General features: G+C 33.6%; 2 protein-coding genes across 2 annotated transcripts; one reads left to right on the forward strand and one right to left on the reverse strand.

The window, feature by feature from the left end:
- The first annotated feature begins 9672 nt into the window (after positions 1-9672).
- LOC136219043 (protein MOS2-like) lies at positions 9673-11280 on the forward strand. Its single transcript, XM_066006263.1, has one exon. The coding sequence runs from the start codon at positions 9768-9770 to the stop codon at positions 11121-11123; it is 1356 nt and encodes a 451-aa protein (XP_065862335.1). The 5' UTR covers positions 9673-9767; the 3' UTR covers positions 11124-11280.
- A 593-nt stretch (positions 11281-11873) lies between these two features.
- On the reverse strand, positions 11874-13607 carry LOC136219044 (protein LHCP TRANSLOCATION DEFECT-like). Its single transcript, XM_066006264.1, has 2 exons — positions 13265-13607; positions 11874-12234 (listed from the first exon to the last, which is right to left on the reverse strand). Exons 1-2 carry the CDS (start codon positions 13526-13528, stop codon positions 11977-11979), a joined length of 522 nt encoding a protein of 173 aa, XP_065862336.1. The 5' UTR covers positions 13529-13607; the 3' UTR covers positions 11874-11976.
- Positions 13608-17684: the final 4077 nt, after the last annotated feature.

Here is a 17684-nt window from a genome sequence, read left to right on the forward strand (position 1 = left end):
CTTGCCTAATCGGTCGGTAACCTTCTCTCTATCATGTACTCTCTCACCTAAAAACATTAAAACATTTAAAAAGGTGAGACAAAAAATCTCAGTAAGAAACTATCAGCCATAAAAACCAACTTTACTTAACATAGGTACATATATACATTTATAAAGGGATTTAATCAAAACTTTATAAAATATACTCAAAACTTAAGTTTATAAGATAGTCATCAAAACCTTATAAAATATACTCAAAACTTATGTTTATAAGATAAAATTTGTGTATGTGTATCCATCCTCAAATTCCACCCGTGTAGATCATAACATCAATCATAACAATATCGAGATATCTCATTTATATCTCGTTCCTTGCCTAACAGTTAGGACTACCAGTCGTGCACTCTGGCCATACCGCCATTAGGTATGGTCTTACAACTTACAACTCCTATCCCGAGCAAACCTAGATAGACAAAACCATTTTATCTTTCGAAAGATCACAACTCATAAAAATTCATATTTGGACTTCACAATCTTGTTTACTTTTAATGCATTAATTTCGACCGGATGGATGATGCAATTCCAACGTGACCACTTTGTGCAATAAATTATAGAGCATTTACAAATAAAACATTTACACCCAAACACTTGGGCGTTAGAGTGACCACTTGTGAGCTATCAATTTTAGTTTTCTTCTTTCGTTTTCATGAAGTGTTGATCGATAAAACCAAATAATCAGTTTTGGAGACTCGTCTGAGGTTCATTATGTTTTTAATTGCCAAATGAGTAGTCTGAACTGTTGTGGATAATAAATTGCAGTAGATTTTTGTTTTTGTAAGGGAGCTATTCATTGATTTTTATCTGTTTTGGATTCTATCTTGCTTGAGGACAAGCAAGATTCAAGTGTTGGGAGGTTGATAGCTCCCTATTTTATAGAGTTTTTTTATGATTAATTTAGATTATTTTAGTTTAGTCTTTAGTTAATTTAGATTTTTGTCTTTAGTTTAGTCTTTATGTGTGAAGGATGTGGAGCAGAAAGTCCTAGTTGGAGATATGGATATCAAGGAGCGATGGAGGTCCTATTTTGATGACTTATTTAATGTAGATCACAGACAAGATGTTGGAGATATAAGTATCCCTCACGATGTGATAAATCATGAATTCCTACGAAAAATTCAAAAGGGTGAAGTCAAAATGGCATTAAATAAGATGAGGTTGAAGAAAGCAGTACGACCTGATGGCATCCCTATTAAGATTTGGAGATGTTTGGGAGAGAGAGGAATCGAATGGTTGACGACGTTCTTCAACAAAATTTGGAGAAACAATAAGATGCCATCAGAATGGAGGAAAAGTATCTTAATCCCTTTGTATAAGAACAAAAGCGATGTCCAAGATTGTGCCAACTATCGAGGAATCAAATTAATGAGTCACACTATGAAACTTTGGGAGCGAGTGATCGAACAAAGGCTAAGGAGGACAGTGAAGATCTCAAAAAACCAGTTTGGCTTTATGCTGGGAACATCAACTGTGGAAGTCATCCATCTAATGAGACAATTAATGGAGCACTATCGAAATAAGAAGAAAGACTTGCATATGGTTTTCATTGACTAGGAGAAAGCATATGATAAGGTACCAAGGGAAGTACTTTGGTGGGCCTTGATAAGGAAAGGCATTTCGCGGAAATATATTGACATCATAAGGACATGTATGAGGCAGTATGTACGAGTGTACGTACTAGTGTTGGGAAGGCTGAAGAGTTCCCTATTACGATTGGAGTGCATCAAGGTTCCGTACTAAGCCATTTCTTTTTGCCATCATTATGGATGAACTAACAAGTTCACTTTAAGATGGTATACCATGGTGCATGTTGTTTGCAGATGATATTGTGTTGGTTGATGAGATGAAAGAAGGAGTGGAGAGGAAGTTGGAACTATGGAGACAAACTCTAGAATCTAGAGGCTTTAAGTTGAGCCGAAGTAAGACATAATATTTGGAGTGCAAGTTTAACGGCCATAGGAGTAGGGAGGCATGGACAATCACCCTAGATGAGAGAGTTTTTCAGGCATCGGATTGCTTCCGGTATTTAGGATCTATTATCCAAACAGATGGAGAAGTAGATGGAGATGTTGCTCATAGGATTAAATCTGGTTGGTCGAAGTGGAAGAGTGCTACGGGTTTCCTTTGTGACCCCGGCATACCTAATAGATTGAAGGGAAAATTCTACCGAACGGCAATCAGACCAGCATTGTTATATGGTACGGAGTGTTGGGCAGTAAAACACTGTCACATCCATAAGATGTCGGTGGCGGAGATGCGTATGTTGAGATGGATTTGTGGTCATACGAGAAAGGATCGGGTGAGTAATGAAATAATTAGGACGAAAGTAGGGGTTACATCTATTGAGAATAAAATGAGAGAAACCCGACTAAGGTGGTTTGGCCATGTGAGACGTAAAGCGCTTGATGCGCCGGTTATGAGGACCAAAGAGTGGCAAAGGGATGTAGTGGTGAGGGGTAGGGGAAGACCTAAAGAAACTTGGAGGAGGGTGATCGAGAGTGATATGAGTTTACTGGGAATTGAGGAAAATATGGTAGAGGATAGGACGGAGTGGAGGGAGCGAATTTGTATCGCTGACACGACTTGATTTCATGGTTTTATATGATGGTTCATATTAGCCGATCCCGAATCATTTCGGGACTAAGGCTTTGTTGTTGTTGTTGTTAGTCTTTAGTTAATTTAGATGTTAATTTGATAGTTTTTAGTTAAATTTAGTATTTTCCATTATTTATGGCATTATCAGTGTTTTCAGAGATTTCCAAGGACTATTCGAGCATTTCCGAACCAGACCAAAGCCCATTGGAGCATTTTCGGACTATTCAGGGACCATCAGAGCACTTTTGGGATTCATCAGGGACCATTAAAGCATCTTTCGAAAGTCTAGGGACCTAAACAAATAAAAGCCGGAGCTAAATCGCCCCAACTGGGACCTGTCTAGTCGAGACATTACCTGTCTCGTCGAGACAGGCCCTCGTCTCGTCGAGACATTCCTTGTCTCGATGAGACGAGGCGGGGAAAGGCGCACCAACGCCTTCCCCTTAATGAAATCCGCGGATTTGGGCCCTAGAGCCCACTAAAACACTTTGTAATTGCCTAAAATACCCTTGTTGCATTAGTGTTTCTCCCTAACTCTATAAATAAGGAGCTAATCTTAATCTTTGAGGTATTCTTCAGAGCCGTTATAATGTAGACAATTAATTTTAGCTTTTAGTTTAGCTTTATTTTCCAGCTTTCTAGATTAGATTTATTTCAGTTTTTATTTATTTTAGTGAAGAACAATTAATGGGAGAACCGCTTGATCTTCTATTTTTTTGTAATTGAATCAGACAAAACGGGTTCTAGATTTCTCTCTCTTTCCCTATTTATCTTTTGCTATTATATTTGATTGAAGATGTTTATTATTCTTATATGCCTATTGCTATGATTAGTTTGTCTATGAACTAATCCCCATCAAATTTGGGATGAAGATGAGATTGATTATATGATTATATATGATTAGGGACCTAGGGTTTATGTGTTTACCTTTAATTGATCAGATTATACATGCTTAATGCCTTGAAATTGCCAGGAATAGGATTATTGCTAGAATGAGACTCGATGACGATCAACTAGCCTGTTTTGTATATATATTTATGCCTAATGCCTATAACCTGACAAAGATAGGATTGTAGATAGATAAGAACCTGACTATGGAATTATCTATGCTGAACTTGTATGATCCCACCTTGCAAGAGACCACTAGGAGTGCGGCTTCATGACTGGGCTACGACTTTAGTCTTAATTGCCAAGGAACCTATTGTAGGAAAATAGACAAGCTTAGGCATAGCGGAATAATAAAATTTTATCTATTTCCCTTTTCCAAGATCTGTTAATTGTTATTTCATATAAAGAGGGATAGAAAGTAATACCTTTATTGAAGAACTATCTACCGTTGCAAACGAAGTGCCCACAACTTGTTATTATCAACTCGTGAACCACGAACGTTTGATTAAACACAAAAACAAAAGCTAATCAGTAATCAACCCTTAATGAATAGCAATCGCAATGATTGCCTCTAACAGAAATCGATACGAGATCAAAGAGGGAGTAAGAAATAAAGTAAATTAGCCGAGACGACGATGGAACAATTCCTTCTCCTCCTGTATAGTGTGTTGGCCGAAATTATGAGGTTAGGGGTCTATTTATAGACTTCCCAAAACCCTAATCCCAGTTGTGTTAGAAATTTAATTAATTGGAATCTTATTCTGAATAGGATTCCTAATTAGATAATTAAATAAACACTTTAATATTATCTAAACAATAACTAATTATATTTAGATAATTATTATTAATCAAATTAATAATTAATTAATATTAGGGATAATTAATTAGAGTTTTAATTGCATAAAATATCCAATTAATATTATCAGATAATTCTTTAGTTTAATTTATAATCATAATCTAATTACAATTATTAAACTAAATTAATATCCCTAACTAATATATAAATTTCGGCCCATGAGTGTATGTCCCGCTAATTACGTTTTCGTCCTCCGATTCCAAATCCCATATGCGACCCATTAGGTTCTTTATTGCCACTAGCCGTATATATCATTTGAAATTATTCATCACGATTAATTCCAACATATATATAATGGAATACCGTCGCGAGCTGTTACTAGCAGAACCTATGATATTCCCCCAGAGCAATTAAGAAGTCAGGTTAATAACTGACGTTAACCTTTCTGTATTAGGTACAGTATAATACGATCCTTCATCAACTATATCCTGTCGGTCAATTCCTTATAACTATGGAATGTGTCAAGGTTACATATAACGAAGAGTCCGGTTTTACTTGTAGAGGTTGAATTCACTCTGAAAAGATAAGTTAAGTGAAATGTTCATTTCTACTCTTAACTGTATCACCTTGCAAGGATTTCAGTCAATTCACCACAAGCGGCCATTTGGATATATCTCCCACTTATCGGGAGTGACGAATGCTCAACCTGACATTAACTATTCTGCAATTACTTTGTGTGATACCCAACCCTGCTCTCACACACCCTAGGCTCTCACCTATTGGATCGTGCTCGCACAGAATCAAAACATCAGACTCCATAATCCAGAATCACTAATTAACGAATGTTTGAGTCTGAGGATTAGTTATACCTACTAGCACTAATGAGATGAACAGTTGACACATTAGATAAATCAATCCATTCTGTTATCTCAAGCCGGGTCCCAATCCTAATGAACTCTTTCACCGGATCCATGTAACTGTTTAGATATCTAAATATCTAAAGCTTGTGAGATCAGCTTTCTGCCTCGACAGAAAACACTGTTACATGCAAGTCTCAACAGTAATATGCCAACCCTTATAACATATTACTTGACTTGGGTTTACTTTAAGTTTATTGGTCTATTATAAAGTACAGTCTTACTTCATGCTTGTATGAACACTTTATAACTACTTAAATAAACTTAGGGTTACTTTCTTTATGAAAGATTTGTGCCTTTATATATAGTTACATTTTAATGCTCTATATATCTGATTAAACAAATGATCAAATAAACAATTTATTCATTAATATTAATATCCTAAAACAATTGTCTTTAGGACACTAAACTCCAACACCTATTGCTTTGCATGCCCTAAGTTATATGCCTAATCAAGCCGTTAGCTAAATGCATGTGAATAGGTTAGGTAAATCTTGATCACATTTGTCTTTTTTTAGGGTAATTACCGTCAATCGCTGGTAAAACATAAATCTGAACTCCCTAAACCCCATACATAGGATTTAATCAAAGGATCCCTGTACCTTCCATTAATTCACCTTCTACCATGTTAGTCGTTCGCTTTATTGCTTATTTTGTTGTTTCATTTAATTAGTTAATTAAACAAACATCAATTATTATTCAACCCTCTAAATAATTAGATCAGCCTTGATAGATTTACTAATTATAACAAATAGTCTTTGTGATTCGATCTCGTGCTTAGCACATTACTACTTGTTGCAATAAGATACATTTGTCCTATTAACTGCCATATATTTTACGAGCATCAATTAGTACGCATTCATATAGTGTTTAATAATTTATAAATGTTGATAAATAGTTTTATAGAAATATCTTTTTTAATTTTTTTTTATGTTCTCTAAATAATTGGCATGTTTAGCATGGTAGAAATAAAAAGAGAAAATTATATCAACAATCATATTTCAACTTTTATCTACATGTAAAAAAATTATTTATTTTATTATCACATGATTTTCAATCCTAACATATCATATTATTATAATTTTGATATTGTGTAGATTTAGCAACACCGTAGAGTGTCTCTGTGAGGCGCCGTTAGGATCGGTCGGGGGGGCACTCCGATGCCTAAGTCAGTAAACTTCTTAAGAGAATAAACTGTAATGACAAAGCAAAGCTAAGAAGAGTGTGTAAGTGTACCTTTATTGTCATGTTACAAGGGTATTTATACATGTTTGAGTGATAACTGTAATAACCTTCTTTTTAATGTCTTTTTAATGAAGAGTAATGCTCTTTCAATGTAGTTTAACTCAATCCTCTAACCTCCGGGCTTTGGCAGGTTCTAGGCTATCATTAATGCTAGTTAAATGATAATGAGTTACGCCGTATAATCATCTGTTTCTTCTAGAGGCGGATTGCCATATGAGGCGAATCCCTTTTTGCCCCTCTTGGACGGATCTTTATAAGAATCCCTGGCACAACACCATATTTCCAACTATAGCGGATCATAAGTGGAGCTCTACGAGACTGTTGGGGTTTAATGTCCTATAGACAATTGTTCTAGGATACAAACTTAATGTAAATGAAGTGTTCTTTATATCATTTGTTTTAATGAGATATATGTTTTATAACTATATAAAGGCAATCCCTTTTAAGAACTAAATAAAGTCTAATAAAAGGAAATCCGTAAGTTTGTTTAAAGTGATTATAAAGTGTTCATACAAGCATGAAGTGAGACGAAACTTTATAATAAACTAATAAACTTAAAACCACTCCAAGTCAAGTAATATGTTCAGGATTGACATATCACTGTTGAGACTTGCATGTAACAATGTCTTCTGTCCCGACAGAAAGCTGATCTCACAAGCTTCATATATACAGATATCTGGACAATTACATGGATCCGATGAAAAGATGTTCATTAGGATTGGGGACCCGACTTGAGATAACAGGATGGGTAGATTCATCCTTGTCACCTATTCATCTAATTGGTATTAATAGGTATAAATAATCCTCAGACTCAAAGGAATGTTAATTAGTAATTCTGGATTACGGAATGTGACGCTTTGATCCTGTTGTAACACGATCCTTAACAGAGATGACTCTGGGGTGTGAACAGCAGACGTTGGGTATCACAGGAAGTAATTGCGGGATAGTTATACATTGGATTGAGCATTTATCACTCCCGATAAATGGGAGATATGTCCATGGATCGCTTGTGGAAGTCTTGACTCTAAATCCTTGCAAGGTGATAGCTTAAGATTGAAATGCAGATTTCTCTTAACCTATCTAATTGGAGTTGACTCGGCCTGTACAAGTAAAACGAACGTCTCGCTATATGTGACTTGACATTATCCATAGTCATAAGATTCAGTTCAAGGACGTAGTTGATAAAGGATCGAATTATACCGTAACTAATACGGAAATGTCAACGACAGAATCAACCTGTCTTCTTATAGCTTTGGGGGAATGATTACGGACTTGCTAATCACATTCTTTGTACATCATTCCGTTATGCAAAGATTAAATATAATTCTTTGAAAATTAATTTAATAGTTGCATACGGCTAGAAGCAATAAGAACCTAATGGGTCACACATAAGACTTGGAACCCAAAAGACAAACATATGTTAATTAATTGATGGAAGCCCGACTAAGCCCAATAGGGCCCAGTAACTGTAGGGAGCGAAATTTATGTATTAATACATAAATAATTAATTTGATTTTATCAATCCTAATTAGATTAGGATTATTAATTAAATTAATTAAAGGATAAATAAATTAGGAGTTTTAATTAGATTATATTACTTAGACCTGGCAATTATCGTGTTCGAGTCGTGTTCGTGTCGTGTCATTTCGGGTTCGTGTCAAAAAAGAGTAAACCCAAAACCAACCCAAAAACTTTCGTGTCAAAGTCTTGTTAACTTGTTCGGGTTAGTGTCGATTTCGTGTCGTGTTTTCGGGTTACATGTAATTTTGTTATGCATATATATTAATAATAACTCTTAAAAATATAAGAAGATATGGTATTGGTTTTAAACATTTTATATCATTTTTAGATTAGTATGTTAACAATAATTATCGAAAAGTTCGATAATATCATGTTAGAGGGTCATGTAATGTGTTTATAACAATTTAGGAAATTCAAATCAATATTTGCAATTAATAATTATAATTTTATTATCTGTATTAACAAAGTGATATAAAAAACATGAGAGAATATAACAATAATTTTCAATATCTGTGTCAGTTTCGTGTTTTCGGATTGACACGAAAATGACACGAAAATTAACGTGTCATTTCGTGTCGTGTCATAAAACCCTAAACACTAACACTAAAAAAGCATGTCGTGTTCGTGTCGTGTCATCGAGTCGTGTGTCGCTTTGCCGGGTCTAATATTACTTCTATTATTATCCAATAAGGTTATTATTATTATCTTTATATTTAGATATATATATTTTTTTTGAATGAAAAAATGTAATTATTATATTTAGATATATTAATAGATAATAATTAAGAATTCTATTCCGAATTAAATTCTTATTCAGTAACCTAATTCTATCTAACTAGGGATTAGATACAAGAGATTATAAATACCCCTACCTAGTGATTTTCGAAATACACTAATCAAAATAAGAGAGAGAATTTCGACCACCCTGTTCGAGGACGAGATTATCTACCGCTTCCTTCCGTTCAATTGATTTTCATATCTTTCTCTTTATCCTTGATCTTGTGTTGATTAATTAGAGACAATCTACTTTGGTTGTTATAAACGGTTGATTCTAACTTGATCTTCCATTGTTTTTTGTTTTGTGTTCGGGAACTCGAAGTAAGAGTTGTGGGCACTTCGTTTGCAACGGTAGATAGAACTTCTGAAAGGTATTTCTTTTATCCCTCTTTATATGAAATAACGATTAACGGATCTTGGGTTAATGGAAATAGGTTAAAATTTTTATATTTCCGCTGCTATACGTTTGCCTATTTTCCTTCAGAGACGACATCGTATTCCTGTTATGTGCTATGTGGCGGATCGTAAGAAGGAATGCCCAAGACGACCCCGTATTGCTATCTGTACGCCATATATATCTTGGAGACGGACCTTTTTTCCCCTTAAGCCCTCTTTGCTAAGGAATATCTCTTGTTTAGTCCTTCATGTTTCATGGCGGATGTTATCAAATTTTATTTTTATTTTTGCTAAATTTTCAATTATTAAATTAAAAAAAAGTTTTAAAAAATTTATTTAAAGTTATGAGACATTTGTAAATATATATATATATATATATATATATATATATTTTTTTTTTTTTTTGAGAAATTCCAATTTTTAATAGTAACTAATCCTAAAAGGAATAGAATTTTAATTAAATTGTAAGTTTAATGTTCGGTTTAATGTGTTTACTATTTATTGTCTTTGCAGGCAAGGATTTAAACTTCAACCCTTTCTGCATTATTGCCGAGTATAGCAGACGTGAAGGTCTTCTACGTTGAAATTGAGCGACAATGGAGAAGCTCTCCTTCTCAATTCCTGCAAAATCAGCCACCAAATCCACACTTAAACCTAAAGCCTCTTCTGAATCCGACACTCTAGGCGAAACCAATGGCGCTGAAAAACAATATGTCACCCAATTTGATCCTTCAAAAACCCTAGTCGGTTCTAATCGGATTATCATTATTCCACCGTTAGAGAACGAATGGCTCCCTCACAAGCGTATCAAGGACATCGACCTCCTTCCTTCTCTTCAATTCGACACGGAAGGACTCAGTTTCGAGGTCGCCACTGGCGCAGATGATGGTGATGATAAGACTTTGAGTCACGGTCTTAATCTCCGAGAGCAGAGTAACGCCAATGGGGATGCTGGTGAGCCAGGAGTAAAATTTCAGCAGAAGCAAGAGAGTATTGAGAATATTTTGTTGGAGAAACTGAGATATGATCTCCAGCGGTTGCCGGAGGATCGTGGATTTGAGGAATTTAAGGATGTTCCAGTAGAAGGGTTTGGCGCGGCTTTGCTGGCTGGTTATGGTTGGTATGAAGGAAGAGGGATCGGAAAAAACGCCAAGGGAGATGTCAAAGTGAAGGAATATCATAAGAGAACTGGTGGAGAAGGTTTGGGCTTTGTTGCTTTCGCTTCTAATACTAGTATTAATTCAATTAAGGATGGTGATGGGTTTTTAGTTGGTAAAGAGGTGAGAGTCATTGATGGTGGAAGAGATATTTTGGGTTCAAAGTGTAAAATCTTAGAAAGACTAGATGGTGATTGTGTTGTTGTGAAGATTTCAGAAAGTACAGAAGAGCTCAAGCTGCGGATTTCTGATATTGCTGATTTGGGATCGAAGGAAGAAGACGAGTGCTTGAGGAAGTTGAAGGATTTACAAGTAGAGAGTAAGCAACTAAAGGGCAGAGACAATGAGAAGCAAATTTCTGATTCAACAGAAGCAAGCAGAGTGAGTTTGAGGAGAGATAATAATCAAGTGAAAGATGAGAGAATGCAATGGCTCAGGAATCACATTCGAGTCAGGATAATAAGCAAGGATTTGAAAGGAGGAAGATTTTATTTGAAGAAGGGGGAGGTTGTGGATGTGATTGGTCCATATATATGTGATATCTCCATAGATGATACTAAGGAGTTAGTACAAGGAGTGGACCAAGACCTTCTCGAGACTGCATTACCACCACAACTAGGGGGTCCTGTTCTTGTTCTGTATGGGAAACATAAAGGTGCTTATGGGAATTTGATTCAGTGGGATTTGGATCAAGAAACTGGGGTTGTACAAGATTCAGATACTCATGAGTTGCTGAATGTCAAACTCGAACAAGTTGCAGAGTACGTTGGGGATCCTAGCTACGTTGGATATTGATACTTGCGATTCATGCTGTTAAGTTTTCAACAGGTACATCAGGGCTATTATGATGGATTTTACTTTCTCTTATTTGGTAGATTGTAAACTTTTAACATAATTTTGGAACCATGAAAAACGTGCATTCTGGTATGGTTTAACTCATTATTTGACCTTATTGCTTTGTTTGGGAATGTGTTAAGGTAAATATGTTGGTAATATTCTTTGATACTGTTGGAATAGTTGCTAGTTCCATTTTACACAACGTAATTTTGATTTCTTGGTGGAACTAGAGGTTGCAACTGTCTGTAGTCTATGTGATTGTTAAAAGTATGTTTTGCCATTGCTAGATAATTTGGAGGACACAGGAGAGAGATAAGTAGCACCATCCTTCTCTGTCTTCCAAAGACAAATTGTTAGCATGTCTAAAATAGTACTTAAATCTCTGCTACAACAAATTCATTGCCGAAATAAAAGCTTTGAAACATAGCTACTTAAAACATCAGAGTCCATTCCTGTTGTTCTTTTGCACATTATTGAGATATCTATTCGGTCCAAACACACAACCTGCAATCCTATCTTTCTGAAACCATCTTCCTTAACTTTTGTTTAAGCCCACTATTTTTTTTTTCATTTCACCACCTAACTAAAGGAAGTACTATTTAATTGGAGTTCAATTCGGTTAAATTTGGTCAAAACTCAATTTGAGTGGGCTTGGTTCAAGCTCGGGGGTACCAATAGCAAGTAAAAAAAAAAAAAATCACCAGCAGAGAAAAGAAGTCAAGTGAATAGTTTAGTTTGAGAGAAATTTTTTCTACCTTAATTTGTATTACAAGTCCTTGCAAAATGCAAAATACAGGACTAAATGGTTAAATCATGCCTTCTGAACTGCAAATCCAAGGATAAATTCCTTAACTTCGTTGTCGGCGGCTCTATCGAGTGCAGTCCGTCCATCTGCATCTTTGACGGAGTAACTTGCTCCGGCTCTTAACAACTCTTCGATCTTTGGCTTGTCTCCTTCCGAAGCAGCCAACAATAATAAAATGTCTACTGGATGAATGTCTTCATTAAGAAGAGCCTCCATCTTATCATATGTACCTTCTACTGCAAGCATCCCCATGTAGTTGAAGTACTACAATCAATCATATTCATTTCTCAGCACAATATTTTAGTTGGTATATACATATTTAATGCCACTTAACATAAAAATTGATTTGTTGGGATGAATTCAATCCACAATGAATTTTAGATATCTATTTACTTCATAACCTCTCATTTTTGTCAAATTCGTCAACAAGTGAAATACATTCCACATATTATAATATAATACCAAGTGTCTGTTTGGTTCTCCTTTTTGTAACTTTATAGATGTGTTTTGTTTCAGATTGAAAAACAACTGCCTATAACTATTGCTTAAGGAAAATGAGTTAATTTCTACCAGCTATCGATAACACGGCATTGTCTACTCTAGATTAAGTTTTATTCTTTAGGTATGATGACTTTAAAACACGTCTACATGGTTGGAAAACACACCTTATTAATATATTCTAGTACTTCTATTTCTATTGTAAGATTCATTTCATTCTTTCTCCATCACCATTCTTTAGGATCATCATCCTTTAGAGCTGCTACTTACTTAGACTTTCCATCCCGATGTCACCCACTTATAACCAGTTCGTTAAAAATCCAATTTTCAACCAAGGTGACCATGTCCATAAGAAAGCAGACGTTACTGTTATGTATCTCTACCCCTATTTCCTTTTCATGTACAGGCAATTCAAAAGTAAAAATTGAATTTACTATTAGAGCAATCTAGTCCAATGCCAACAATTTAGCTGTTGTTGCTGATAAATTGTTAGATGATTTTAAGGTTAAAGTTCATATCTGTTTCTTTTCCTTTTCCGTTTACATTACCATTTCCATTTCTTTGCTAATTTTTCTTACAAATAAAGTTCCTCTATCCGTTTCGGTTTCATGAAATTACACTTGACCAACCCACAAACGTTCAACTTAAGATTAATGTCTAAATGTGTAGCTTATGACTCAATATTCTCAAGGTAATATTTGGGGTAATAAGAATATTTAAGCATAAAACAGAAAATTGAAATAGAATTAGGCAATAAACAAAAAATTAAAGGCAGAGCATGAAAATATATAGTCACCTGTTCAACATCATCTCTGTCAAAATCATCACGAGATTGGCTGCCATAAATTCCAGCACCTTCAGCATCAACCCCATTACTACCAAACTTGAACCAGCACTTTACTCTTGACCCATTTGAGGGTCCAATTCTTATGGGTTTTGCCCAACCAACAATTTGTTGGGTACCCAAAAACTGGGTACTAAATCTGGGCAAAAAAGATGGAGTCTTTTCAGGTATGGAAGTGGATAGAAGATGAGAAGTAGATGATAGTAATGAAGCCATTACTGTGTTTTTTACTTTCTAAGGAACTGGAACAAACATGGAACCAAACTTATCACTTTGCTTTCTATCCACTCGCCTGCCTGTTTTTCTTTTTCCCTTTGTTGCAGAGAGAAATGATACAGTGCTTCGCACGTTTCAATCATCGTCATGGGATTGGATTGGATTGGAGGATCAGATTACGAATCACTGTTTCTGATTTTGAGTTTCTTTCTTATCATGAAATTGGATATTGCACACTTAAATGCCCATCAGTATTGGATATGTATTGTCTATCTAACAAGTAGCTAACAATTCCTTGCCCACTGGGCTCTGTTTTATTAAAATTTTAAATTTACATAGAAGAACATTTATGATAAAATTATGACAAATAATAATTTAAATAATATAAATTTAAATAAATTATTATTTTTAATGTATTTTAAGAATTATGTTTGATAAGTTAAGGGTTTAAGATGTAATTTTTAAGATTTAAAATTTATAAATTTGAGTGTATAATTTATAAATTAGAATAAATATTGAGATATTTATATTTATAATTAAATATATTTTTCATGTAAAAAGTCTTAATTTTTCAGGATAATTAGTTGTTTTGTTATTTTCATTAATATGTTGTAGGATTGGTAATTTTGTTATATCCTTTAATAGTTATTTTATTGTATGGGCTAGTTTCAACAAAACCAAATATATATATATATATATATATATATATATATATATATATATATATATATATATATATTTTTTTTTTTGATAAATTTTAAATAAAACCCCTGTGATTTCACTAATTTTCAGATAAAGGTCTGTGATTTATTTATTTTTTTAAGTAAGAATTGAGGTTTTCAACTTTGGCAAAATAAGATTTTTTCTATTGATACTATTAAAATCACCCTTGACGACTTCAAAAATGACATACATATTTTAAGAACTACTAATATTTTAAGCAACTTTAATTCTTCAACTTTTTTATTTTGAGATTATTTAGATGATGTTTGGTAAAGAGAGAAAAAATTAATGTCTAGAGAGAGAAAGTTCCAAAAAAGATGATTTTCAAAAATTGAAAATGTAGTTCCATAGCAAATATGATATTGAACAATTTTAATTCTTGAAACTTTTCATTTTCAGATCATTAAAGATGATTTTAATAGCTTTTATTCAAAAGGTCCTTATTTTATTAAAAGTGTCACAGTCTTCGTTTTGACAAAAAGTAAACCACAGTCCTTTATCTGAAAATTAGTAAAACCACGAGAGTTTTATTTGAATTTACCCTTTTTTTTTGTTTCAAACAAAATTTATTATTCCAAACCAAATAAAATTTGGATGTAATCCCAACTATCAAAGTTCAATAAGATTTGCGTGGGTGCAACAAAAAAAAAAGACTCTGATCCGAATGTTCGGAATGGCTTAAAGGATGAAATTTGAATTGCATATGCTTTTCTATAGATTTCGATTTACGAAAAATATATGTTATATTGTTGTTTGATGTTTTTTTATACATTTTATGGTTTTATTTGCTCTTTATAGTCTTTTTCATCCCTTCGTGGATCTTGTATTGGCTTTAACCTCTACTTGTATGAAGTTTTATTCGTTGTATTTTGCTTGTTGTACTTCTTCTATCATGTAATAAAAATACAAGCATTTTTCTCAAAAAAAAAAAAAAAAAAAAATTCAATAAGATCTACCCATTTTTCTCTTCTTTTTTCTTCATTTTCCACACTTTTATAATATTTCTCCATTTTTTCTATGTTTACTCTCATTTTAATCTATTTTCTATGTTTTTCTACATTTTTTTTTAGTATTTATCGTTTTCTCATTTTATTTGTTTTTCCTCTTTTCCTCTCCATTTTTTGGGAATTCTTATATTAAGTTTTTTTATATCACTTGGAAGACTCACAATTTACATTTGAATATGTGTATTGTAACTCCACGTAATAATTAAAATAGTAGGACCTTTTATAATATCTATGGAAGATCCTCTGAATAACAAGAAGAACCAAATACTTTTAATAATTTGTCATTTTTTTTTGGCTATTTTTCACCGTTTATATCGTTTCCTCGTTTTTCTTTATCTTTTTTATCATTTTTCTTACGTACCCTACCGTTTTTTCTTTTTCAGTTTTCTTTATTTTTAGTTTTTCTTTATGTTTCTCATTTTTTTTGGGTAAATTCCAAAAACAACCCCTGTGGTTTGATGTTGTTCCAAAAAAACCCTTGTGGTTTGTTATTACAAAAAAAAGGAATGTGGTTTGCGCCGTTAACCAAAAAACAGAAAATGGCTTAACGGTGTTAAAATGCTGACGTGACACAGGGGTAAGGTTGGAAATTCGATTTATTTTTATTTTTTTTAATTTTTCTTTTTTCTTTTTCTTTTTCTTCTTCTTCATCTCCTCATTCTTCTTCTCTCTCCTCCTTCATCTTCTTCCTTCTCCCTTCTCCCCTCTTCTCTCCTCCTCCTTCTTCTTCCTTCTCTCCTCCTCCTTCTTCTTTCTTCTTCCTTTTTCTTCTTCCTCCTTCTTCTTCTTCTTTTTTTCTATTCTTTTTTTTTAAATTCCCTTACTCGAAGAAATCTGGAATTTTACCGAAATCTGGAGGAAATTTTCCAGATTTGCGACGGAAATCTGAAAAATTCCAGATTTCTGGAAATTTCCAGATTTCCGAAGAAATCTGAAAATTTCCAAAAATCTAGAAATTTTCGAAACTTAAAAAAAAATAAAAAAATAAAGGAAGAAGAAGAGGGATGAAGAAGAAGAAGAATGGAGGAGGGGAGAAGAAGGAAGAAGAAGAAGGAGGAAGAAGAAGAAGAAGGGAAGAAAGAGGAGGAGAAGAAGAAGGAGGAGAAAAAGAAAAAGAAAAAGAAAAAGAAAAAGAAAAAGAAAAAAGAAAAATAAAAATAAAAAAAAAATAAAATTTCATAAATTTAAAAGAAGAAGAAGAAGAAGAATTAAAAAAATAATTTTTTTTTCCAACTCTACACCTTGCCACGTCAGTATTTTTAACGGTGTTAAGCTCTTTTCCGTTTTTCGGGTAACGGCGTAAACCACTTTGTAAAAACAAACCACATGAGTTTTTTTGGAACAACATCAAACCACATGAGTTGTTTTTAGAATTTACCCTTTTTTTTTCTTGTTATTCTCCGTTTTATCATTTTCTCCTCCTCCACTTTCATTATTTTTCCTCATTTTCTTTAAATTTTCTTAGTTTTGATTTTTTGTGCTTTTTGTTAGTTTTTCTTATTTTATTTTTTCCAGTTTCCCTTATCCCAATTTTTTTTCACGTTTCTCATCGTTTCCTTCATTTAGTTTTTTCCTTTTTCCCTTTTTTTCATTGTTCTTTTTATGTTTTTTCATTTTGTATCATGATTTATATATTTGAGCAATTTAGTTTAGTTTTATTATTTGTATGGCTTACTTTTTATGATAACAAATAATATGGAAAAAATGAATTCAATTCAGTTTTTAAACTCATGGTATATAATATTTTTAAAAGATGGTTTATATCAAATGAAACCAATTAACTTGATTTCTTTTTTCAAATAGAAAAATCATTAAACATAAAATTATTCAATTCAATAATATGAAATATATATAAAAGACAAAGTCATATATATTAGAGATGGTCCATTCTATGAAAATCAAAAAGGGAAAGAGAGGTATTGTGGCTCTAAAGTTAGATCTGGAAAAAGCTTATGATCGCTTAAACTGGGGCTTCCTTCTGGAGAGTCTGGAGAGGGCTAGGATCCCGGATAATTGGAGGAGCTTAATTAAGGCATGTATCTATTCTCATGTTTTTCAAGTCTTGATCAATGAGGATATGTCGGAAGGTTTTTCTCCTTCCCGGGGTATCCGACAAGGGGACCCAATGAGTCCTTTCTTGTTTGTTTTGGCTATGGAAAGATTGACTCACCTTATCCAGGATGCTGTTGGTAATGGGAAATTCCACCCGGTGTCCATCAATAAATTCTGTCCCCAGGTTACCCACTTGTTCTTTGCAGATGATGTTTTGATCTTTGTGGAAGGTAATGAGGAGCAGTTAAGTGTGATTATGGATATTCTTAATTGTTTCTGTACTGCTTCTGGGAAGAAGCTTAATATCCAGAAATCCAGGATGTTGTGTTCTAAGAATATGAACCAGGGAACCTGGAAAAGGTTGAGTGTTTTGT

Source organism: Euphorbia lathyris, chromosome 2, assembly GCF_963576675.1.
Source record: "Euphorbia lathyris chromosome 2, ddEupLath1.1, whole genome shotgun sequence".
Taxonomy (NCBI): domain Eukaryota; kingdom Viridiplantae; phylum Streptophyta; class Magnoliopsida; order Malpighiales; family Euphorbiaceae; genus Euphorbia; species Euphorbia lathyris.

Bases quoted from the DNA above. Each gene is read 5' to 3' on its own strand.
- LOC136219044 (XM_066006264.1), bottom strand. From the start codon at position 13,528: ATGGCTTCATTACTATCATCTACTTCTCATCTTCTATCCACTTCCATA. The intron at 12,235-13,264 runs GTGACTATATAT...GATTGATTGTAG, and splicing joins ACAGAGATGATGTTGAACAG to TACTTCAACTACATGGGGAT.
- LOC136219043 (XM_066006263.1), top strand. From the start codon at position 9,768: ATGGAGAAGCTCTCCTTCTCAATTCCTGCAAAATCAGCCACCAAATCC.